Here is a 25,383-nt window from a genome sequence, read left to right as displayed (position 1 = left end):
ATGGGATGACCTAATCAGTGGCCACCAGCTGGCCTTTCCCCTAGATATCCCTGTCACTGGCAAAAGGGCTTGAGAAGGATTCACCTGGAGATCACGTGTGGACTGAACGGTACATGAGTATCCATTCATTGAGGTTCATCTGTGCTAAGGTTCCTGCTTGGCACTCACTGATAGGTGAGATTGGAGTGTTGCCACCATGGAAGAGACCCCTCTGTTATCGCTGACACCAAGGCATACCTGAATGTGAGCTGGCTTTTCGGTCCATGGTGCTTTCTTGGTATAGTTGATACCCTGCCGTGTATCTCATGGTTTTCTTATGAACAGGTAGGTCCTCGGCACAGGCAGAGAGTACAAGCTCGGAGAATCACAGCCCTTAACAGTCTCCATCACCCTGGCCTGAGGACAGAAGACGGCATTTTCTGCACCCCAAGGAGCTGGAACAATGTCCTCTGAACCCATCTATGTAGCCATGTTTCTGTAGCCACTGCCCATGGTCCTGGAAAAACAGAGGTTAAGCCATCAATAATTCTTTTGTTCTTCAGTGAAAATCCACCAGTAACTGACAGATTAAACTCAGGGCTTTTGCGCACACTAGGCAAGCACCTTGCCTCCAAGTTATATCCCATCTCTATGCCAATAACATTTATTTTCCTGTCCCCACTCCTCGACATTCTCTTGGTCAAGACTTCTAGCACAGGCACTACACTGAGTCCCAGTACCCTTGAGGTTGAGGAGACCATGGGTCCACTTTGAGGTACTCTTGTGAGAGAATCACCGGGATGCAAGGGGATGACTACAGGCTGGTACAGCTACCCTGGCCAGTGGAAACAGGCTGTGGTTTCACAACGGAATGTCTAGAGAGTAGATGATGTCCTGCAGCTCCAGTCTCGTGATTAACATCGGTAGAAAGACTCCACTGCCCAATCGAGGCAGGACTGCCGAGGGCGCAGACCCTTCAGGAATGATGGCTTAGGTCAACCACCAGGTAAAGGACCACAATCAGTTGAAGCACTCGCAGAAGCAAAGAGACATTCAGGAAGATGGTTATAAATACCAGCCAGGCCATGTGACTGGCTGCAGCCCTGAGCCTATGAAGGTTACAGAATTTTTTCCTATGCTGCGAGCGAATATGACTGAATGATTCTTTCTTCCCCGCTCCAGACCCCTGCACCTAGTATTTGGGTTCCGAGAGCTGCTAATTTTCTGTCTTTGGATTTGCTGCAGCTAGCCAGAAGGGGGATGGATAAGGACACAGGACCTCCCCTCTCTGTGGGGGTGAGGACGTGCATCTGTCTATGCAGTCCCAGCTGTCTGTTAGGTAAAAGTGGAACCTTGGTTTTATTCAGAAATCTCACCAAAGAGTTTCATTTTTGTAAGAGGTTCAAAACAGGCAGGTCCTTAGAGACAGAAAATGGCTTCCTGGTGTTGGGGGGGGGGAATACTGGGAAGAGTGGGTGCTAATGGCAGTAGGGAGATAGGATCTGGTATGCTAGGAACATTCAAACACCAGATGATGGTGGTGGTCTGGTGGAGTTACTGAAAATCACAGATCTGTGTGTTTACTCAGAGCAAATCAGATCCCATGCCAATTAGATGCAATGGGGTTTCTTGTTTTATAAGTGACGTTATCTGTAGATGCCAGGGGGAAGGGGGAATCTGCATGGTGTCACCTTCCCTGAACTGAGGGTAGCAGCCATGAGTGTGGAGGTGAAGCAGGGACTCTCTTTAGACCTCACATTTGTTTCTGCCTGGCTCCCTAGAGCTTCTCCCTGAAGTCTTGGGTGCTGGCCTCCTCCTGTGCTATTCACAGGTCGGTGTTGTACAAATGTCTGCCACAGATTTTCTGAGAGCTCAGCAATCTAGAGGACCTCCTGTTTCCCACTTCCCACCCACAGGGATTCCAGCTGGCTACTGGCTACTGTGCCAGCCAGGACCTGTTCCACGGGCCACCAGCCCCCCTAGTCAAGCAGGGGTCGTCTGTATTGGCCCTAGTCCTCCCTATGAAAGGCCTGGGGAGCGTCTGTCTCCAGTTCTGGTTTCTAGTACATGGCCATTCTCGGTCTTATGCCTGCTCTCATTTTCCCTTTCCTCATCCCCCCTTTTATTTTTAACCTCAAATACAGACTACAGCAGAAGCCTGAGATCAGCAGAGACCTCATCCAGTCCCCAGCAACCTGTACAGACACTCTGTGCCCTGTGGTAAAGCACACACAACCAAATTGTTCATCTTTGCTGTGACTAAATGATAGGTTGGCGGCACTCACTCTCTGCTGCCCATCCTCCAAACAGAAACTGTATGAAACACAGACTCTCCCCCTTCTCAGCCCCCATCATCCGACCCTGCCTTCTATCTCTGTAAATCTGAAGTCTCCAGGGACCTCTCAGGAGAGGAATCCATGTCTATATGGTAGGCTTCTTTCCCTGGACAGTGTCTAGAACGTTCTGTCCTCCACACCTTTCCCCATGCCTGTGCAGGCCACCACTTCTCACCTTCCCACAGCAGTCTTCCATACTTCCTGGTTCATCCCGCTCTCCTCTAATCTATCTACATAACCTGTAGTACGACCATCTTTATACTGGCATTGGTGGCCAGCATGGTGACCTTGCTTAGACTGTGTTTCCATCCCCCAACTAGTGCTATAGATCGTACCTCTAAAGAGAGGGAGGAAAAGCCAGAACCAACCAAATACTAAAGACACACACTCTCTCTCTCTCTCTCTCTCTCTCTGTGCGTGCGTGTGTGTGTGTATGTGTGTGTGTGTGTGTGTGCCTGTATGTTATGCACCTGGATAATAGTCACTTGTGTTCATCTCGGTCTAGGACAAGTGTTCAATTCTGTCTTGGCTCATTTTTCCTTACTATGTCAAAATTTCTGAATCTGGGGAAAGTGGAAGAAAAGAGATTTGTATAGGTTTAAGGGCATGACAAATTACATCAGATTGCCTTGGTGACAACCTTGTGATGATGGTGTCACGATGGCTATAGGTGAGATGGGAAGTGAAAGAGTGGGAAGGGGTCAGAGTTTGTGTGTGTGTGTGTGTGTGTGTGTGTGTGTGTGTGTGTGTGTGTGTGTAAGCAAATATGGACAGGATTATGTCTTTTAGGTGTATGTTTGTGCACGTGCATTTGCAAAGGCCAGAGGTCAAGCTCTGTCATTCCGCAGGAGCCAGTCACCTTCTGGTTTGATATAGGGTGTCTTCTGAAACCCACACATTGGAGATAAGGCTAAATTGATTGGCCAATAAACCCCAGGGGCTCCATCTGTGTCCCCAGCACTTTGATATCAAGCACGGGACACTGGTTCTCTGTGTGGACATCAGGTGTAGAGCTTAGGACCATTTGCTTGTGGGCAAGCATTTTACCTGCTTGTGGGCAAGCATTCTACCCGGTCTAGCTCCTCGTGTTGTTTTGCTTTGTTGTTGTTTTGTTTTTTGTTTTTGTTTTGTTTTTTGGCGGACGTTTGCAACAATCTTCTTTGAGAAACCAGCTGGTGTCCTTGAGATCTACTTATCCCTCCCAAGAACTTTGTCCCCAGAGATACTAGCCCCAGGACTTCTGACAGAGCCACAATGAAGACCAAGCCTCCAACACAGAAACTTTTGAGGGGAATTCAAGCTACACCCAATCCACAGAGCCACAATCCTTCCTCCTATTAGAGGCTCTTACTGGGGAGCAAGGAGTCAGCAGAGTTGTTGAAGGCAGCATTTGACATACGAGACCCCTGAGGACTTTTGCTGCATTCTGGTAAATGTTAGTTTTGTGGTGACACAGTTTCCAGGCCATATGCATGTGGGGACCAACATTCTGCCAGTGTCTCAAAGACCTCTGCTGGAATCTATAGCACACTGCCTGTCTCTGCTTTCCTTCCTCTCCTCTCTCCTTCCCTTCCCTTCTCCCTCTCTTCTCTTCCCATGTTTCTGTCCTTCCTCTTTTCCGTTTTTTTCTTTCCCTTCCCCACTTGTCTCTCTCCTTCCTCCTCCTCCTCTTCATCTCTCTCTCCCTCTCCTCTCTCCTTCTCTCTCTCCTTTTCTCTTCCCTTCTTGCCTCTGCTTTCCTCTCCTTTTCTTTCCCCCCTCTTCTTCCCTCTTCCCCTTCCTCTTCTCCCCCCCTTCCCCTTTCCTCCCCTCTTCCACTTTCAGCCTCCTCCCTTCCCCCAGGTATCTCCCACCTCAGAAGCCCTCTTGAGGGAACCTCTCAGGTCCCTGGCTGCTTCCGGCCCTGCTGGCTTCCTGCTGTTGCTGTCAGCCGGGAGGCTATTGTTCCACCTGGGTGAGATCACGTCCTGTTTTCAGGTCTTGGAAATGGACAGCACGTGTGGTCTGCTCATTTCATCTCTCTCCAAAAAGGAAGCATAGGCAGGACTGAGTGTTGGATAAAAGTTGTAGCCGGGAACTTTCTTCGCTGTGGTGCTGCCTTTTCCCTGGACATCCACCCACTGAGAAACTGGAGCCACCTGAAGGCCCCAGTACAACCACATTTTCATCTACTTGGGTGACTTCATTATTATGATATCGCGAAGTGATGACTTTCTAATCCTATCTCTCACTGAACATTTATTAGCTGACACTGCTGCAAAACAAACACAAACAAAACAAAAATACCATCCAGACTTTTCTTCTCCGTGACAAAGTAAGTAGTAAACTACTTTTAGGATGAACCCACTGCCAGCTGCTGTGATCTGTCATTTACCCTGAAGTTAAGGACAATGCCTATCCCCAGTGTGGCCAGCAGGAGCTGTCTTGGCTCCTTTGTCTTGTTGACAGTGCCCTGCACCTGACTTACTCACTTTTGGTCCTGAGAGCCATCTCTGCTATTTTTTGCCTGCTTGTGGAATTACCATCACTCCAAGAAACTCTTCCTTTTATCAGAAAATGGTAATTTTAGGGGACCCGTGAAATGGCTCAGCATGTAAAGGGGCCTACGACCAGTCCTGGTGACATGAGTTCAACACCTGGAACTCCTAAGTGAAAAAAAAGAGAAGTAAATCCCGAAAGTTGTTCTCTGACCTCTGAATACATCTCTCTCTCTCTCTCTCTCTCTCTCTCTCTCTCTCTCTCTGTGTGTGTGTGTGTGTGTGTGTGTGTGTGTGTGAGAGAGAGAGAGAGAGAGACAGACAGAGAGACAGACAGAGAGAGATGTTAAGATGTGACATTTGGACAGCAACAGTCCACTGAGGACTAGTAACCTGGGCCCATCCTCATCTACACAATTGCATCTGTATCCAGCTAAATGTTGACTGATCCCAAGATAAAGACAAAATGGAAGTTAATTCTGAGCTCTGTGATTCTGGCCCAGTAGCTGGTGAGTCTTCCAAGCTCTACCCTGACATTGCCTGTCATTTGATCTCTGTGACAAGACATAGGGCTCCCCCATCCTCAACATGCCCAACCATGTCTCCATTTTCCAAACCATGCTGTGGGTCCTTGTCCCTGACTATATCCTTGGCCCCAGCAGACTCTAGCTTCTTCTCATCCCTGACCCCAGCCCTGTTCCCTGTGTCCCCAGTTCTCAAGCATTCAGACAACTTTAAAGAAAAGAAAGAGAAATGGAGAAAAGCAATGTGTGTTGTAGCTACGGGGAACAGAGGAGTGGGGGAAGATGAACCCCAATTCCACTCCCCTGTCAGGAGGACCTGCATCCTGGCTTGTCCCATGCACATGACCAGGCAGAGTGTTTCAAGTTCACCAGGGACCGGAGCTCCCAGCTCTGTGACTGAGAAAGGGAGCAACCTTCTGACCTTATTGTACCAGGTAGCATCGCTGACAGGGACTGAGCCATCCAGTAGTCCCAATGGAGATTCATCATGGAAGGCCATCAGCAGCAGTAGGAAGAAGCATTAAGATGGGCAGGAAAGAAACCAAGGGGATCTGGTTGTAAGAACATGGCCCACTGACAACCTGATGAGCTACCGGTCAGACAGTGTGGGGGCTGTGAAGAGACGTATGAGGAGGGGGTGTCAGACGGTGGTGTTCCAAAGCAATGGTTCTCAACTTCCCTTAACCTGTGACCCTTCAATACAGTTCCTCATGCTGTGGTGATCCCAACCATAAATTTGTCATTGTTACTTCATAACTGTAAGTCTGCTACTGTTAGGAATTGTAATGTGACTATCTGATATGCGACCCCTGTCAAGGTCGTGATGCAGGTTGAGAAGCTGGTTCTAGAAGCTCAGGAAGACTGTAGGATGGGAGCCAGAGCTGGGATGTGGAAGAGAAAGGTGCAAGGGCTCACAAAAGGAAGAGGGAAACTGGCAGGAAGGAGATACCTGGAGAAATCAGACACTCCGGGATTCAGGCAGCTCAGGAAAGCACCTTTGGGAAGAGGGACAAGGGAGGACACACATGCTAGAGTGCTACAGTGTCAGAGTTCTAAACTGGTCCCAATGAACACACTCTACACCTTGAGAATAATGCTGGGGTCAATGAGAAGGCTCAGTGGGTTAGGTGCTTTTGCTGAACCCGATAGCCCGAGTTGGGACTATCATCCTAGGGAGCCATACGCTGGGAGGAAAGACCCAACTCCTGGGAGTCTGAAAGCTGTCCTCTAATCTCCACTGTAATCTCTGACACTGTAGCTTGAACATGAGTTTGTGCATGCATCTCTCACCAAACAAATACACACACACACACACACACACACACACACACACACACACACACACAATGCTAGATGTGAGAAAAGTAAGTTCTATAGCTCTGAAAAAATTAACTTTGGACCTGGTATATGCGTGCGTGCATGTGTGTGCAAGCATGCTTGCCTGCTTGCTTGCTAGTGCACATGTATGTATGTGTGTATCTGTGCATGAGGAGGTCGGTGGTCCATGAGTCTCTCTTTGATGGCTTTCCTCTTCATTGTTTTGAAATGAGGTCTCTCACTGAGCTTGGAGTTCACTCATCAGGCTGGTTGGCCAGCAGGCCCCAGGGGTCCTCCTGTTTCAGCCTCCCCAGCACTTGGGGCTGCAGGTGAACACCACCACACCGAGCTGGACATGGTGCTGGACATCAAACTCAGATCCTCATGCCTGTTCAAGCACTTTGCTGACTAGGCACTCTCCCCAGCCCATACACGAGTCTGTACAGACAGTAACTATGATTTAAATGCAGATGGGATAAATCCAGGGCATGCTCCAGAAAGAGCCACTATACTAATCCTTTGAAAGACATACTCAAGCAACCAGAGAAGCAAGTTCTGGAAGGTGATAGAAGGAAGGAACCTGCGGAAGATGTCCTTCACAGTAAAAAGAACCTGGACGTTTCTAGAAGTCAGGGGTTGTTTTTCTTTAAGTTATTTTATATCGATGAGTGTTTTACCTGCATGTATGTATGTACACCATTTATGTGCAGTGCCCTTGGAGGCCAGAGAGGGGTTGGATCCCCTGGGACTGGAATTACAGCTGGTGGTGAGCCACCATGTAGGTCCTCTGTAAGAGGAGCCAGTGCTCTTAGCTGCTGGGCTGTCTCTCCAGCACTAATCAAGTCCATTTTTAAATGTTAAGTGGAAGTTGCATTCCAAGGACAAAGCTCGCTTTATAGGTTGCTTTGGATTGGTTAATTTTCTTTTAGAATTCTTACATCCACATCCACGAGGAAGAAATACAGTGGTTCATCTGGTTTGGAATCTGAGCCACGCTGGCATTATAAAGACAATTAGGATGGTTGCACCTGTAGGTGTATTTTGGGGGGCTTCTTTATCGGGTTCTTACACCTCTTCCACCCTCCCAACCCTTATTCTACCCTAAGCCCTTCCAACCCCCCCAGTACTAGGTAGGAGAAGGAAGGTTAGAAGGGAAAGGGAGCGTAGACCTCTTTAGACAACTTCCCGCTGATTAGAGCACTGAGTCCCTTGGAGGAAGCTCAGTCTTCATTGTCAGGATACCCTTTCTTCTTCTCATCCCTGCTCACGACCACTTGACGACTACACTAGCAGCATGGGGAGCAGCAGTTGCTCCTGGCCCTCTCGGGACTCTCGCACTTATACTCTCTCAAGAGTCCCCAGAATGCCAATCGTAAATTATCTGCAGCTGGCAAAAATCATGCCCCTTCTAGAGTATGAGACCCATCATAGCAGCTGTGGACAATCTGAAGCAGTTCCGTATCCCACACCTGGGATTTAAAAAAACCACATTCACATAACATAACTGGGCTTTTAAGAAAATCAGAATTCTCACTATAGCATCCTTTTCAAGGTTTTCTGGATACGTTTGTATAGGTTGGTTTTCTTTCTTCCTTAAGTCTTTAGTAGAATTCACTAATGTGGCCACGTAGACCTGGGGTTTTCTTTTTTGCAAGGTTTTACCCAGTGTCCTAGCTTGCCTTCCGTTGCTATGATAAACACCATGACCACAAGCAACTTGGGGAGCACAGGGTTTATTTCATTTTATAGTTTACAATCCATCACGAAGAAGACAGGTCGGAGCTCAAGGTAGCAACCTGGAAGCAGGGACTGGAGCAGAGGCCATGGAAGAATGCTGCTTGCTGGCTTGCTTCTTGTACTTCACTCAAACTGCTTCCTCTTCTTTTCTTTTCTTTTCTTTTCTTTTCTTTTCTTTTCTTTTCTTTTTTTTCTTTGCTTTTTTTCTTTTCTTTTTTCCTTTGCTTTTTTTTTTTCTTTTCTTTTCTCCTTTTCTTTTCTTGGTTGGGTGGAGGATATATTATTCTGTTTTGTGGATACATGGGAATTTTCACAATAAAAAAGTAAAAGGGAAACACAGAGAGAGGAGTTGAATGTTTACTTTAAGCCAAGTAGGAAGGGCAGATATTGCCTAGAATATCTGTGTCTTCTTGGTCCCTTTCTATGTATTGTCCTTTGCTTAGAGCTCCTTTATGAAGATTACACCTTTGCTTCACTCGACCTTCAAACTCTTGTCATAGTTGATTGTCCCAGGTAAAGGGTTGGGTTTTAAACAATGACATTATGTAAGCAAAGTCTCTCGGTTTGAATGTGAACTGTCCCTCAGAGTCTCATATGTTTTTAACATTTGGCTCCCAGCTGGGAAGGGTGTAAGACTTTCAGGAGCGGGAGCCTTGCTGGAGTTAGTCCACTGGAGAGGGACTTTGAGGCTTTATAGCCCAACCTCACTTCCTGTTCTCTTTAGCTTTCTGACTGTGGATGCAATGCTATCCAGCCTCCTCCTCCTGCCACCGTGCCTCCCTGCCTGCTTCCACCTCTTCCCCATCACGATGAACCCAAATAAACACTGTCTCCTTTAGTTGCATTTGTCCAGGTATTTTTATCATATGGTAACTGAAAAGTAACTAAGACATAGGATGTCTAAAATTTGGTGCTGTCAGTATCTGCAATTATTGATGCCATTTTTGTTGTTGTTGTTGTTGGGTTTTTTTTGTTTGTTTGGTTTTTCTTTTTTTTTTTTTTGGTAGGTCTGTCCTTCAACTTGCTTCTTTTCTTTTTCTCTCCATCTTTATTCAATTGGGTATTTCTTATTTACATTTCAATTGTTATTACCTTTCCCAGTTTCCAGGCAAACATCCCCCTAACTCCTCCCCCTCCACTTCTAACCCCTCCCCATCCTCCCCCCATTACTGCCCTCACCCCAGGAATCCCGTTCACTGGGGGGTTCAGTCTTGGCAGGACCAAGGGCTTCCCCTTTCACTGGTGCCCTTACTAGGCTATTCATTGCTACCTATGCAGTTGGAGCCCAGGGTCAGTCCATGTATAGTCTTTGGGTAATGGCTTAGTCTCTAGAAGCTCTGGTTGGTTGGCATTGTTGTTCATATGGGGTCTCAACCCCCTTCAAGCTCTTTCAGTCCTTTCTCTGATTGCTTCAACAGAGGTCCCATTCTCATTTCAGTGGTTTGCTGCTGGCATTTGCCTATGCATTTGCCATATTCAGGCTGTGTCTCTCAGGAGAAATCTTCATCCGGTTCCTGTCAGCCTGCACTTCTTTGCTTCATCTATCTTATCTAGTTTGGTGGCTGTATATGTATGGGCCACACATGGGGCAGGCTCTGAATGGGCATTGCTTCAGCCTCTGTTCTAAACTTTGCCTCCCTATTCCTTCCCAAGGGTATTCTTGTTCCCCTTTTAAAGGAGTGAAGCATTCACATTTTGGTCATCCTTCTTGAGTTTCATGTGTTCTGTGCATCTAGGGTAATTCAAGCATTTGGGCTAATATTCACTTATCAATAAGTGCATACCATGTGTGTTTTTCTGTGATTGGGTTACCTCACTCAGGATGATATTTTCCAGTTCCATTCATTTGCCTATGAATTTCATAAAGTCATTGTTTTTGATAGCTGAGTAGTATTCCATGTGTAGATGTACCACATTTTCTGTATCCATTCTTCTGTTGAAGGGCATCTATAGTAGCTTCTGGCTACTATAACTAAGGCTGCTATGAACATAGTGGAGCATGTGTCTTCGTTATATGTTGGGGCATCTTTTGAGTATATGCCCAGGAGAGGTATAGCTGGGTCCTCAGGTAGTGCAATGTCCAATTTTCTGAGGAACCTCCAGACTGATTTCCAAAATGGTTGTACCAGTCTTCAATCCCATCAGCAATGGTGGAGTGTTCCTCTTTCTCCACATCCTCACCAGCATCTGCTGTCGTCAGAGTTTTTGATCTTAGCCATTCTGACCTGTGTGAGGTGGAATCTCAGGGTTGTTTTGATTTGCATTTCCCTTATGACTAAAGATGTTGAACATTTCTTTAGGTGCTTCTCAGCCATTCTGCATTCCTCAGCTGTGAATTCTTTGTTTAGCTCTGAACCCCATTTTTAATAGGGTTATTTGTCTCTCTGCAGTCTAACTTCGTGAGTTCTTTGTATATTTTGGATATAAGCCAAATTGTAGGATTGGTAAAGATCTTTTCCCAATCTGTTGGTTGCTGTTTTGTCCTAACAACAGTGTCCTTATAGAAGCCTTATAGAAGCGTCGTAGTTTTATGAGATCCCATTTGTCGATTCTTGATCTAGAGCATAAGCCTTTGGTGTTTTAGTGCATGGTACTTATATGTCAATTTGCTTCTTTATACAACACAAGTACCCATTCAGGGAAGGCACCTCATACACAGAGGGATGTGCCCTCCCACATCAATCACTAATTAAACAAATGCCCTACAGCCAGGTGTGGTGGAGCACACTTTTATACCCAGCACTGGGGAGGCAGAGGCAAGCTGATTTCTGTGAGTTCAAGGCCAGCCTGGTATACATAGTGAGTTCTAGGATAGCCAGAACTACATAGTGAGACCCTGTTTTAAAAAAACAAAACAAGCAAAAAAGGAAAGGAGGGAGGGAGAAAGGGAGGGAAGGAGGGAGGGAGGGGAGGGGAGGGGAGGAGGAGGAAGAGGAGGAGGAGGAGGAAGAAGAGAGAGAGAGGGGGGGGGGAGGGAGAGAGAGAGAACCCACAAACATGACATCAGACAGCCTGGTGGGGATGTTTTCTCAGTTAAGGTTCCCTTTTCCCAGGTGACTCTAGCTTGTGTCACGTTGATAATAAAAAAACTTAACTGCATGCCCACAAATTTAATTTACTGAGTAGATATGGGACTATTATGTTTATCTGCTTCTTATGCAAATTCTGCTAGTTTGTGTCTTTCAGGGAGTATCTCTATCCCAGCTAACTTGATACATTAATGGCACAAAGTTAGGTGTGTGTTTCTGATCTGTGGGACCTGTGGTCCTGTTCTCACTCACTCCTGCTGTTGAGACCGAGTGAGCTTTTCTTTTTTTTTTCCCCCTTGTTCCATCTGGCTTTTGTAAAATTTATTTACCTTCTCAAAGTCAGTGCTTGGTTTTCCTAGCTATGAGTTCAGAGGATGCAGCCTGTCATGGTGGAAGGAGAAATGGCAGGGACAGCTTTCAGGTGTCCCGGGGGTGTCACAGGGAGGGTTCCATCTCTTTTATAATGAGCAAGCAGAAAGAAAGGAGGACTAAGTTATCAATCTCAAGACCTGCCTCCCAGAAACCTACTCCCTCCAGCTAGTCCCTATATCTCAAAGGTTCCACAATCTCCTTCAACCGTGCGGACAGCTGGGGACTGTGTTTCCATACGTGAGTCTGTGAAGGGACATCTCACCTGTAAGCCGTGCATTCCACCTCTGGCTTCCAAGACTCATTCATGACCATCTCACAATGAATTATGTTTCTGAAGTCTCTACAGTTTTATTGTCCAAAGTATAACATCTCCTCTGACACACAAGGCAATCTCGTAAGTGTGAAGCCCTGAAAAATAAGATTAAAAAAAAAAAGGCAACACAAAGTGGTATGGCATGGGTGGGCAGAGGCCACCCAGAGGCCACTACTGTGTACAAGCATGCGGTGGACGGATGGGAGAGAAAGAGAAGCAGAACCATTTGTGCATTATGAAGAGAGGCAGAACTGGAGGCAAGAGGGCGAAGAGAACCAGCCTGTTGTGAGTAGCCTGCCATGCCACCTGAGGCCATGGTGAAGCCCCTGCCTGTGCTGCCGCTGAGGGGCCATGTCTGGGCCCATGCCCAGTATGGCTCTATGTCTATGTCCGTGGCTCATATTACCATTAACGACCATGCAGACATCCCTGGTCTGGGCTGCTTCCTGGGACCATGTTGATGGCCAAGACATGGCAAAATAAACAGTCTTGACTTGTCTCCAAGTGTCCAGTGTTCTTATTACAAAATGAGAGTGCTCTTATTATAAAGTAAGGATCACTATTTCTCATACATACTTCCAATACACAATGGCACAGAATAAACCTTTGAATTCCAAAGGGAGGAATAGGGACCCAGCCAGGAGAGACTGAAGTCCAGAGTGAAAAATACCAACCCACTTAGCTCCGTGTCCAGCGTCTAGGACTAATGATGAAACCATTTGGGATCCAACAGCCATGGATGGCCCTGCTTTCCAGTCACTTTGCCTGACTCCATTCAGTACTGGCAGCTTTCCTTGATAGATGCCCCATGGCTGTGGTATACCTAATCTCCTGAAGTCGCTAATACAATCTAGGCTTCCTCTGTACAGCTTCACCTAATAGTCCCTAAGGTACTTCTTGAAGAGAATCCAGCCCTGCCACACATAGTTGGTGGTTTTCTTGAACCTTGGGGCAGATGCCCATGACCCGATAAGTTTTCTATTTTGCACATTTGCAAAATTAGCCCTTTGAGATCACAACTGCCAAGTTCTGCTGCCAGCTCTACGTGCACCTTGATAGCCTTGGACCACACCTGCTGTGACCTCTGTGTGTCTGTGCAGCATGATCCTGGGAAAATACTTCCTAGGTAGTTAAAACAAAGGGGGAACACTTGTTGCCACCTTTCTGTCCAAGCATTCTCTTCCCAATACATTTACATTTTATACCTTGTAGTGGTAGGTTGATGGGTGTGGTCTTGCCTTCAATATAGCTTTCCCATTGTCCAAATGCAGACTTCTGGCTTCTCTTTAGTTGCATTAATTTCTTTAGTAATTAGTGCCGCTTTGTCCATAGGTGCCTTATCTGCAGCCATAAATTCATTCTTGCTTCTTTCGTTGGATGCTACACATTTTCATACCTTTCTGTCCTACGTTCTATTTTTCTCCCACTGTAAATCTTAGTAAATGCATCCAACAATAGCCACTATGTTATTTTTAAATATTCTTTGCCAGACAACTTAGTTTATTATTGTTATTACTATTATTGCTGCTGTTGTTATTGTTGTTGCTGCTGCTGCTGCTGCTGCTGTTGTTTTCAAGACGAGGTTTCTCTATGTAGCCCTGCCTGTTCTGGAACTCATTCTGTAGACCAAACTGGCCTCAAACTCACAGATTCACCTGGCTCTGCCTCCCGAGTGCTGGGTTTAAAGGCATGTAGCACACTGCCCAGCTAATCTAGTATTATTTTTTAATTCAGCCATATTCAAGTAGTCAGAATAACTACAGAACACAGCCACAGTCTTTGTCAAAATGTAACACAAATGGTCATTAGTTCAATTCCTGATGGAGTCCTTATTCTCAGAAGCCACATGCACACAGTTCTCAGTGCCTAAATTATTATGGACAGTCAGGTCTTCAGGGCTCCCACTCAAGTTGCCCAGTAAAGTCTTCTTACAGTATTTTAGGGCTTTGGTAGCTCACAACTACAAACTCATTCATATCCACTCCAAAACCAATCCCAAAGTACATGGTCAGGTTTATCACAGAAGTTGCCCCACTTCTGGTACCAGTATTCTGTATCGCTTCCTTTTTGCTGCTGTGACAGCATACATAATGAAAACAACGTAAAGAAGGATTGCTTATTTGGAGTTATAATTTGGATGGATTCATCATAAGAGGAGAGGCATGCAGTGGGAGGGCTATGTGGTGGCCCATTACTTCTGGGAAGTAGAGGAAGCAGAGACAGGACAGGAATTGAACAGAGCTAGAACATACAACTCAAGACTTGCCCTCCAGTGACCCACTTCTGCCCACCAGACTGACTTCATCTCTCAAAGGGCACAAAATATCCCCCCAAAACACCCTCTGGGGAATCAAGTGTTCAATACATGTCACATTCAAGCCACAGCGCCTTAACCATTTTAAGGTGCAGAGTTCAAGGGAAAACCAAATCAACAAATTCACTTTGCTATGCAGTCATCACTGCCATCCGACTCCAGAGTGTCCTCGCCTTCTAAAATTATGATCCATTAAGCCTGAGTGCAATTCCTTCTCCCAACCCCTGCCCCACCACACCTATTGTGATGGTTAATCTTGACTGTCAACTTGACTGTCACCTAGAAAACACTTATGTGTCTGTGGGTCTGTGATGCTGTTTCTAGAGACGCTTAAGTGAAGAAGATTCACCCTGAATGTGGTGGCACCATCCTGTGTCTGGAGTTCTCCATAGACTAAAGAGAAGAAAGGGAGCTGAGTGTCAGCATTCATCTTCTGCTTCTTAGATACAGTGTAACCAGCTGCCTTGATCCTGCTTTGCCACTGTGACCCACTGTGCCCTTGCACTGTGTGCCAGATGAACACTTCCTTCCTTAAGTTGCTTCTTGTCAGACACTTAGGCACAGCAGGTAAGGCAAGTATCTGATACTCATTATCCCACCTATGTGTCCTGAAACATGATGGCTTCAGGGACTTCATAGAGACTGAGTCACATGGTACCTTCCCCTCTTATTTTTTGTGGGGCAAACACAAAATAAGCATAAGCAAATAAAATTTATTTTTATGCATGTTTCTTATCTATCTGTCTATCTATCCATCCATCCAATCACCCACCCATCTAATCTTATCTATCTATCTCTATCTATCTATCTATCTATCTATCTATCTATCTATCTATCTATCTATCTATCTATCTATCTATCTATCTATCTATCTTTACTTGGGCCTGCAGAGATCAGAAAAGGATGTCAGTCCCATGGAGCTAGACTTGCACACGGTTGTGGGCTATTTGAGTGGGTGCTGGCTGGGAGTCAAACTTTGCTCCTCTGGAAAAGCAAGTGCTCTTAACCACTGAGTCATCTCTCTAGTACTTGTCCTTTTTGTGATTAGTTTAGTGCATTTAATATTGTATCCTAAAAGCCTATCAATTTCCCAAATTTTTCCTTTCTCTTCTGTCTTCTGCCTCACTAAGTAGACTAAGCTGATCTCAAATTTGTGATCCTCTGGCCTGGCCTCCTATGTGCTGGATTTTAGGTATGCATCACCACATTCGAATAGAATGCCCACCCTCCCTCCTTTCCTTTCTTCCTTCCTTCTTTCCTTCTTTCCTTCCTTCTTTCCTTTTGCTCTCTCTCTCTCTCTCTCTCTCTCTCTCTCTCTCTCTCTCTCTCTCTCTTTCCTTCTTTCTTTTTCTTTTTGCAACAAGAACTAACATATCTCAGGCTGGCCTTGAACTCACTAAGTAACCAAGGATGACCTTCTGCCTCCATCTTCTGAGTGCTGGGATGACAGGCATGAATACAATGTCTGGTTTCTGAAGTGTCAAGGACTGAATCCAAGGCTTAGATCATGCTAGGTGAACATATTATCAAACTGAGCTACATCTCCAGACCCCCTTGACCTTTAAAAATTGTACTGATTGAGTGCTTTGTTGATTAGGTATGTGTGTGTATGTGTACCACAACACACATGTCAAGGTCAGAGGTCAAGGTCGGTTCTCTTCTTCCACTCCATGGTTCCCTGCCATCTAAGGCAGAATTTCAGACTTGGTGGCAAGCACCATTTACCTACTGAGCCATCTCACTGTCCCCCCACCATTTAAAAAGGCGGTTATTTCTTCCTATATGTATGGGTGTCTTGCCTCTGTGTATGTCTGTGCACCGTGCCCATGAAGTGCCCACAGAGGCCAGAGGAGAGCATAGGATCTCCTGTAACTGGAATTACAGACAGTTGGGACCCGTCTTGTGGAGGTTAGGAACCCAACTCAGGGCCTCTGCGAAAGGAGCAGTCACTGAGCCATCTCTCCAGTCCTACCCTCTCCTTCATTTTGAAGAACGGACTGAACTACATTCCGCTTATCCATTTATCCAGCAGCGGACGTAGGCTTCCTTCGCCTTTGACTAATTTGAGCCATGCTGCTGTGAACAGATGTACCTGGATTGTGTCATCTCCTTGGGTGTCTCTGCACACGAATGATTTTTTCTGCATGTGTGCGTATGCATCATTTTCCTCTGACTAAGAATGTTTTTTTCCTTTCCTGGTTTCACACAATACGATTGTGATGTGTCTTCTTTGTTCTCAGATTTTGCTGAGCTCTCTGGATCTGTGGGCTTATGATTTTTATCTAACTTGGAAATTTTTCAGCTCTTTTCCTCTCCGGTTGTATTTTCTGTCTTATTTCTCGTTCTCATTCAGGAGCTACCGTGAGCGTTCGACACTGCGCCTCTCCTCACCGTGTCTGTCTGCTCTGACCTTTGGGTGCCACCCACTTCTGTGCCTTCAAATTCATTAACCTTTCCTTCCACAGCATCCAATTTGCCACTGGTGCATTTTTCCATTCCAGATGCTGGCGTTCTTGTTCATCTCCAGAACTTCAGGGCTTGCCTTCCCTCATGTAATCACCCCCTGTGCCTCCGCTTAACATTCAGCCTGTGAAACCCAGTCAGAGTAATATTTTGCTGACCTTGTCTGTGACTGTTTGGTGATATTGTTCACCCCACACAGTTCCTTTTTGTCATAGAAATGAGGAAAGTTACTGAGAGAGTTGGGTATTAGACACTGCAACTTAAATCTTTAAAAAATTTTTTTAAAAAAGATTTATACAGTGTGTGTGTGTGTGTGTGTGTGTGTGTGTCCACACATATGGATGCCCACAGAGGGTTGAAGGCATTTAATCCCCTAGAGCTAGGAAGTTGTAAGCCATGGGTGTGGGGAACTGACCTCTGGTCTTCTTGAAAGACCAGTAGCTGTTCTTAACCACTAAGCTCCTACTCTAACTCCCATCTTTTTCTTTTTAGCTTTGATTTTATTTCCCCTATTTCCCCTCCCGTGTCTGTGTGTGTGTGTGTGTGCATATGTCTCTATGTCTGTATATGTTTGTGTGTATGTAGATCTGTATATATGTGTGTGTGTGTGTGTGTGCGTGTGTGTGTGTGCATGTTTGTATGCATATGTGTATACACATATGTGTGTTTGTAGGATGTATAGGTGTGTATATATGTATGTTTGTGTATGTGCATGTGCACATAGAAGCAGTGCATGTTTGTATGTATATATTTGTAGGTGCACACATTTGTGTGTGGTGTGTGGGGGGGGTAAGTGTTTACATGTGTGCATGTGTGCATGTGTGCATGTGTGCACATGTGCACAGAGACCAGAAATCAAACTCAGGTGTATTTCTCTGGAGGTGGGGGTTTTTTGAGCATGGTTTCTCTGGGACCTAGGCCCAGCAAGCTTTAGGGATCCACCTGTCTCTGTTTCCCCAGGACTGATATTACATGCACACCACCACACTCTGCTTTTTGCAAGGGTTCTGGGCTTCTGCCTGCATAGCAAGCACTTTATTGACTGAGCCCTCCTTTCAGCCCTTGACTTTAGAGAGAGCTACATGTCACCTGGGTCTTCATTTCTGCCTTTGTTGCATCTACCCTATGCACTAAGGTAAGGGACACTACCTTTCTAGGTTGTCCTGCCATAGGTAGGGTCATCCAAGAATATTTGCTGTTGTATATATGGAAGCTACCATTCCATGGTACAATGTCTGATGATTTGGTAGAGGTGTCCTCTACCAGCAGAACGAGTGGATTCTTCTTAGTGGCACTGTCCACTTACAGAGCATGGCTTGGAACCAAGCTGCTCTACAAGGCATCAGTGAGGGTCTCAGGGTGTCATAATGGTAGGCTGGCCATCTATGCCAAGCCAGCTGATCCTCTGCCTGTCATTCACCAGCAAACTTGGGGAGTTTCCCCTTTTGTTCTGTGAGACCTATGGATGGTGTAGAATGTAGGCTCCATTGCTATCTGAGTGTCTCAGAACCAACTGATGAAAAGAGTGTAGTTGTATTTGCACCATTCCCAAGGGGATGGCATGGAGCAGAAAGGGAGCCACACAGGCAGATGGCTCTCAGTACAGCATGTGGAAAGCTGAGACTGAATCCCAAGGGCTGGATCTGATCTGACTGGGTTTGTCCAGGCTGTCCCTGCTTGGAGGTGGAGCTCAGAGAGTGGGAGGCAAACTCCATACTCAGGAAATTAAAGTATACGTGGGGCAGCCTCCAAGGGCAAAGTGGAGATCTAGTTGAAGAGGTCAGGTCACAGATGGAAGGCTAGGGGAAAGGGATGGTACCAATGTGGCTGACCTGTCATGAGTGCAGCAACTTCCCTGTGAAGGAAACCTGGGAGGGACATGGACTAAGGGAGAAGAAGGACAAGATCAGCCTGCCATGAATTAATTTTGGGGAATGGTGGGGCTTGAGTTTCACTCCCATGTCACATGAATAGAAATTGTGGCTTGTATCAGGAGCTTTGCCTGCTCTTGTCCTGTCCCAAAGCTAGAGGGGCAGGAAGGATGGCCCAGTGGTTAAGAACACTAGTTCTTAGCCACTCTTCCAGAGGTCCCAGTCACACTTGTTGCTCTTCCAGTAAAACCAGGTTCAATTCCCAGCACCCATATAGTTGCTCACAACTTCTTCAGTTCCAGAGAATCTGAGGCTCTCTTCTTGCCTCTGTGGGTGCTGCACATACATACATGCAAGCAAAACACCCACACCATAAAATAAAATAAATATTGGATTTAAAAATCATCAACTATTAAAGCAGTTAAAAAGGTGGAGATCCAGGCTGAGATGGCTAAGTTGGTAAAGTGCTGACGGCGCGTGGGCCTGGGTTTGAACTCCAGAATCTACTTTAAAAAGCCAGGCATGCTAACCTGTGATCCCAGCACTGAGAAGACAAAGTCAAAAGGATCCCTGGCACTTGCTGGCTAGTCAGCACCTGATATAAGTCAGTGACAAACCCCACCTTAAAACAAAACAAACAAACAAGCAAGCCAAACAACAACCAAAAAAGGAGATGGCACAACAGCCAAGGTTGTCCTCTGGCACATATTCTCCTATACACAATGCACAGTGCACCCAGACAGCCTCATACACACTCCTATGCACACAGTGCACATGTGTACCCACATCCACATAGACATGTACACACACACACAGACACACACGCACACACACACACAGACACACACACACACACATCAAAATTAAAATAACATTTTGTAGTGTGTAAACAGGACCGGAAGTTCCAGACAGTGTCTGTACTTCTTTTCCTGGGAAACATTTATTCTTGGTGTTTTTGTAATGTCTGTGGCAGCATTTGCTCCCTAGAAGTCCAGGGCATGTGACAATGACTGTGTAGCCTGCAAAAGATGATTTGTTATCAGGTTCTCAGAAAAAGCTGTTTTTGTCCCCATGCTTGAGAGCTCAAGGATAGATTCACACAGCCAGGGACAAATGACCCCTGCAAAGGAGAGATACCAAGGAGCCGGCAGGGCACATGCCATGGCAAAGTCTTCCTTCCGGCTGTTTTCTGAGACATAATCATACACCACACACTTCATTGAACCATTCAACCACAGCCATGTAAGCGTCAGCATAGTCAGCCTGTGTGTGTGCGTGTGTGTGTGTGTGTGTGTGTGTGTGTGTGTGTGTGTGTGTGTGTGTATGCACGTGTGTGTGTGTGCCATAGCAGATTCTCCAGATTGTGTGGAGATCAGATTCTCCAGAGCATCAGTCTTTGACTTTTACCTTCGTGAGGCAAGGTCTCTTTGTTGTTGTGTATTCTAGGCTAGCTGGCCCTTGAGCTTACAGTGAGTCTCCTCTCCATCTCCCATCTCGTCAGAGCAATGCTGAGGCCACAGGAATGTGCTCTCATGCCAGGCTTTACACGGGTTCTAGGGATGCAACTTCAGGCCACTGTGCTTGCACGGCAAGTACTTAATCTGCTGAGCCATTTCCCCAAGCTCCTTAGAACATGGTGATTAAAAGGAAATTCATACCCTGTAGCCACTACCTCCCCCTCATTCTTGTCCCCGTGTCTATTTCTGTCTCTGTGGATTGGCCTATTCTGGACAGTTCTTGTAAATGATGTCATGTAATATGTGATCTTTCGGTTTTTCCTTCTTTCACTCGTTCCTGTCTACCAACACCATGATGCCAACCAGTGTTGTATCTCGTCTCTTGGCTGAATAATATTTCCTTCTGAGTCAGCTCTTGCTTTATCCATTCATTTGTCTGTTGATGGACATTTGGCTGTTCCAAAGCATCTACATGAAGACCACGCGGATAAGGATAGAGCCAGACTCCAGGTCCCACTAAAGAGACAAACGAGACACTCGTGAGCAGGAGAGAACTGCTTCTGAACAAGGGCACTGCCACCATGTTGAATGATGGCAACAGTCAGAGTTCAGAGGGTGTGGGTAAATGAAGTTAAGAAATGAGGGCACACCTAGGGAGACACCAATCCCTAGGGAACTGTCACCTTTAAGCTGAGGAGAGCAGACTGGGCTTGCAGGAAGTAAGAGGGCCAGGATGAGAGAGGGAGGCCAAGGTGGGAAAGGTGCTGAGTGGGGTGAGACACTGGCTTTATAGAAGTAGGTTATGTAGCAGCCTGGGAGGAAGGAAATATGGCGAGACCTCTGAAAGGGTTGTGAGTCTCAACAGAGAGATTTGGAGTCTTGGGTCTTAAGGGGTCTTGCAAGCTCTGCTCCGGAGATGTGGAGATCTAGGTGAAAAAGCTATAAAACCTGTGAAAAACGATGACCAGTCAGCAAGGTCCCTGTTTCCATAGGTTAAATGTAGCTCTCAGTCATCATCAAATAAGCTTCCTTTTACAGCACATGAGGACCGTTACAGAAATCCATAAATGGTCAAAATGTAGAGAACAACTGGCTGTGGGTTACCTACCCCATCTGATGTATTTATTCGGCCATCTCCATACAAACAACTCAGGAAACATGGAGGAAGAAGGGGCAGAAAGATGAAAAGAGTCAGAGGGTCAGGAAGTCTGTGATAGTCTAGTGTCCTCTACACATGGCCAGGGAGTGACCCCTATGAGATCTCAGCAATGCGGTTGCCTACACAAGACCTGAAAAATGACATCATCAACTGATCAATGCCAATGTGGATGGGGAACAAGGCTCCACCCCTAGCTGAAGAACTGTGGGCAAATAAAGCTGCTCTCGGTGGGAGAATCTGTTTTCTCCAGGGACGAGCTCCCTGGTAGGTTATCCGATTCCAAGTGGTCAGTTCTAATCACATAGGAACAACACTGTGGATTCAGGGGGGTGTGTACCTGCGCAAACCACTAATAATTAAAGAAGAGGTCACAAGTTTGGGAGGGGGCGGGGCAGACGATGTGGGAATTGGAGTGGGGAGGAGTGGTGGAATGATATAAATACAGTTCTCATGTATGAAATTCTTTTTAAAAAATGAATTAAAAAATCTAGTTGAAGGCTAGGTAGATGACCAGGACTGGTGGCTGTTTTCCAGTCCCCAGCTGAACAGGACTTGAACATCCCCAACAGAGTGATGGCCACCGTCCCACAGGGTCTCAAGAGTAATAACCTGCGTGGACCTTCACCAAGGCGGGGCTCTGGGACTGTCACTGCCCTTACTATGCAGCCTTCACTTGGTGTGCAGAGTGAAGGACGTCTCTCTCCATTGTGAGCTTGACAAGAAAGAGTCAGGGAAGGAAGCGTGTGGAGAAATGGCTCAGTAGTTAAGAGCACCTGGGAGGCGTCCCCAGCTGTCACATGGAGGCTCACCGCCATCCGAAACTCCAGTTCTAGGAGACCTGACACTTCCGTCTGACCTCTGCAGGCACAAAGCATGCACATGTTGCATAGACATACTTGCACTCACATACAGATGTGTGTGTGTGAGTGTGTGTGAGTGTGTGTGTATGTGTGTGTGTGAGTGTGTGTATGTGAGTGTGTATGTGTGTGTGAGTGTGTGAGCATGTGTGTGAGTGTGTGAGAGTGTGTGTGTGTGAGTGTGTATGTGTGTGTGAGTGTGTGAGCGTGTGTGTGAGTGTGTGTGTATGTGTGTGTGAGTGTGTGTATGTGAGTGTGTATGTGTGTGTGAGTGTGTGAGCGTGTGTGTGAGTGTGTGTATGTGTGTGTGAGTGTGTGTATGTGAGTGTGTATGTGTGTGTGAGTGTGTAAGCGTGTGTGTGAGTGTGTGTGTATGTGTGTGTGAGCGTGTGTGTGAGTGTGTGTGAGAGTGTGTGAGTGTGTGTGTGAGTGTGTGTATGTGAGTGTGTATGTGTGTGTGAGTGTGTGTGAGAGTGTGTGTGAGTGTGTATGTGAGTGTGTGTGTGTGTGAGTGTGTATGTGTGTGTGAGTGTGTGAGCGTGTGTGTGAGTGTGTGTGTATGTGTGTGTGTGAGTGTGTGTATGTGAGTGTGTATGTGTGTGAGAGTGTGTGTGAGTGTGTATGTGAGTGTGTGTGTGTGTGTGTATGTGTGTGTGAGTGTGTGTATGTGAGTGTGTATGTGTGTGTGAGTGTGTGTGAGTGTGTGTGAGTGTGTATGTGAGTGTGTGTGTGTGAGTGTGTATGTGTGTGTGAGTGTGTGAGCGTGTGTGTGAGTGTGTGTGTATGTGTGTGTGTGAGTGTGTGTATGTGAGTGTGTATGTGTGTGAGAGTGTGTGTGAGTGTGTATGTGAGTGTGTGTGTGTGTGTGTATGTGTGTGTGAGTGTGTGTATGTGAGTGTGTATGTGTGTGTGAGTGTGTGTGAGAGTGTGTGTGAGTGTGTATGTGAGTGTGTGTGTGTGTATGTGTGTGTGAGTGTGTGAGCGTGTGTGTGAGTGTGTGTGAGAGTGTGTGTGAGTGTGTATGTGAGTGTGTGTGTGTGTATGTGTGTGTGTGAGTGTGTGTATGTGAGTGTGTATGTGTGTGTGTGTGTGTGTGTGTGTGTGTGTGTGAGAGAGAGAGAGAGAGAGAGAGAGAGAGAGAGAGAGAGAGATCTGGGAAGGAATCTGGTGATGTGGCTCAGTTGCTAGATTGTCTAGAATGTGACCTAGCATGTATCATATATGGGACCCTGGGTTCAATCTCAAGCATCACATACAATGGGTATGGTGGTACATGCCTATAATCTATCTGGGGATAGAAGAAGATGGATAAGAAGTTCTAAAGTTCACAGTCATCCTCAGCTACATAGTGAATTACGCGCTAGCCTAAGCTACAGGAGACCCTCCCACCACCACCACCACCACCCCTAAATGGAGAGAAAGTACAAAAAAAAAAAAAAAACCTTAGGGAAAGGCAGGGAGGCAGGGCAAGGAAGCAGTGGGCTCTGAACAGGGAGGGTCTGCGGATCAAACCTCCTCAAGGCGCCAGGATACAAACTTTTTGCATTTCTTTTGTATGTGTGTATGCATGCTCATGTGTGTAAGGATAGGCACAGCAGTGTGTATGGGGGTCAGAGGATGTCTTGGATGATGGTCCTTCCCTTCCAGCCTGTTTGAGATAGAATCTGTTGTTCATTTTTGCAGTCCTGGGGCTAGCTAGCCTGGGAGTTTGAAGGGATTCTCTTGTTCCCTTCTTCCCCTCTTGGGTTTATATGGGTTCTGAGGATTTGAACTCAGGTCCTCAGAGCACGTACTTTACTAAAAACCTCCCCAGACCAACTGCTTCCTTCCATTTCTATTTGGATTGCTCCAAACGGCAGAGAAGTGACTTGACTCATCCAAGGGCTCTTAGCAGACACCCAGGAAGTTTCGACTCACAGCCCACTTCCCACAGCAAGGTGGTCACAACGCTAGTTTAGGAAGATACAGTCTCGAAGAATCCTGGAGAGTCACCTAGCCAGCAGGCAGCCCCACACTGGCAGTAAAGGCTCCATAGCAGTGTGAAAGCAGAAAGAAGTGCTGGTTTTGGTAGCCCTCCCCCAGTCATATACTTACAAGGAAAGTAACTCCAGGTTACTGCCCGCTGGATCGACCACTTGAACCCTAGTGGTCGTGCTTGGCTCATGAGTGTCTAGTCATTTGAAGGGAAAAATGGGCTTGCTATGGCCTTGAGAGCACAGTTCTGGGACAGTGGGACAAAACTGAGACTTTTCCAAGGTTAGTGCATGTCTTTTCCCCTTTAACCCTCCCTCTACCGGCCTCAGGGGAAGGATGGGACTGAGAGGCCTGCTGGAATCCTAAGAAGTGTTATTGAACAAAAAGCCTGGGAACTGAATAGAACTAGTCTGGATGGATTCAGGAGGCACCATCAGGAAAAGAGACCCAGACTTGGAGAGCTGGCTGTAAAGTGCAGATAGATGACAGCGTGAGAAAGGAGGGGGCAGAGTGGGCTTGATTGTATTCTCTCAGGTCAGGGCACCTGGTCCTGGAGATCCTTAAAACCAGAGGCGGGGGGTGTGCATGAGGGACTATATGGGTAAAGGTGCCAGGAACATGAAATTTCCCATTATAGGTGAGGACCACTCCTCAAGCTCTCCTCACATGAAAGGGGGCACAGGTGTGCTCCTACAATGTGTGGACACACGGGTCCTGGAGGAGGAGCAGGGTGGGGCGGAGTGGGCGTGGAGCCTTGTGCGAGACACTCCCCCATCTTTGGAGCCACGCGCCAGGCGTACGCTTCCTTCTGCCCCAGCATAGGACCGCGCCAATTGTCATTGGCCAAACGGGTGATCCCAGATTGGCTGAGACCCCGGCTCCCGCCTCCTCCGCCAGGGGGGAGGGACATGGGTGCAGGTTTGTGGCTCGTGCAACCCTAGGGGGTCGCGCTCTTCTACCTCTTTGGCCACCGCAAAGCCTAGTCCGTTCTTCACCCGGCTGCAAGCGCTAGGTGTACGGAGACCTGGCAGCTCTTGGGGCTTAAGGACTGAGCACCAGAGCCGGTGGAGGTTCCTGTGGAGTACATTCGGACCCTCTCACAGCCCCCGAGAGTGCGGGACGTGCGGAGCGCAGTTCGGGATCTGCACTCGAGGACTTGTCGAGGACGCATTAAGCTAAGCATCTGCTCGGAGCATGGAATCGC

At 46.8% G+C, this 25,383-nt stretch overlaps 1 protein-coding gene across 2 annotated transcripts in view; it reads left to right on the top strand.

Annotated features, from left to right (window-relative positions):
- Ascl2 (achaete-scute family bHLH transcription factor 2) overlaps window positions 1-25,383 on the top strand; it is an 86,680-nt gene that overhangs the window by 59,157 nt on the left and 2,140 nt on the right. Inside the window, exon 6 of one of the 2 annotated variants that reach the window (XM_063280143.1) lies at window positions 325-25,383. In XM_063280143.1, the coding sequence (XP_063136213.1) occupies window positions 25,374-25,383 (10 nt within the window). In that variant the 5' untranslated portion in view covers window positions 325-25,373. Of the gene's footprint in view, window positions 1-324 lie in introns of those variants that run through there. The other variant, NM_031503.2, reaches the window with a different exon arrangement.

The sequence above is a fragment of the Rattus norvegicus genome, chromosome 1 (assembly GCF_036323735.1).
Source record: "Rattus norvegicus strain BN/NHsdMcwi chromosome 1, GRCr8, whole genome shotgun sequence".
Taxonomy (NCBI): domain Eukaryota; kingdom Metazoa; phylum Chordata; class Mammalia; order Rodentia; family Muridae; genus Rattus; species Rattus norvegicus.
Note: the sequence above shows the minus strand (reverse complement) of the source record. Positions and strands in the feature narration are given on the sequence as shown.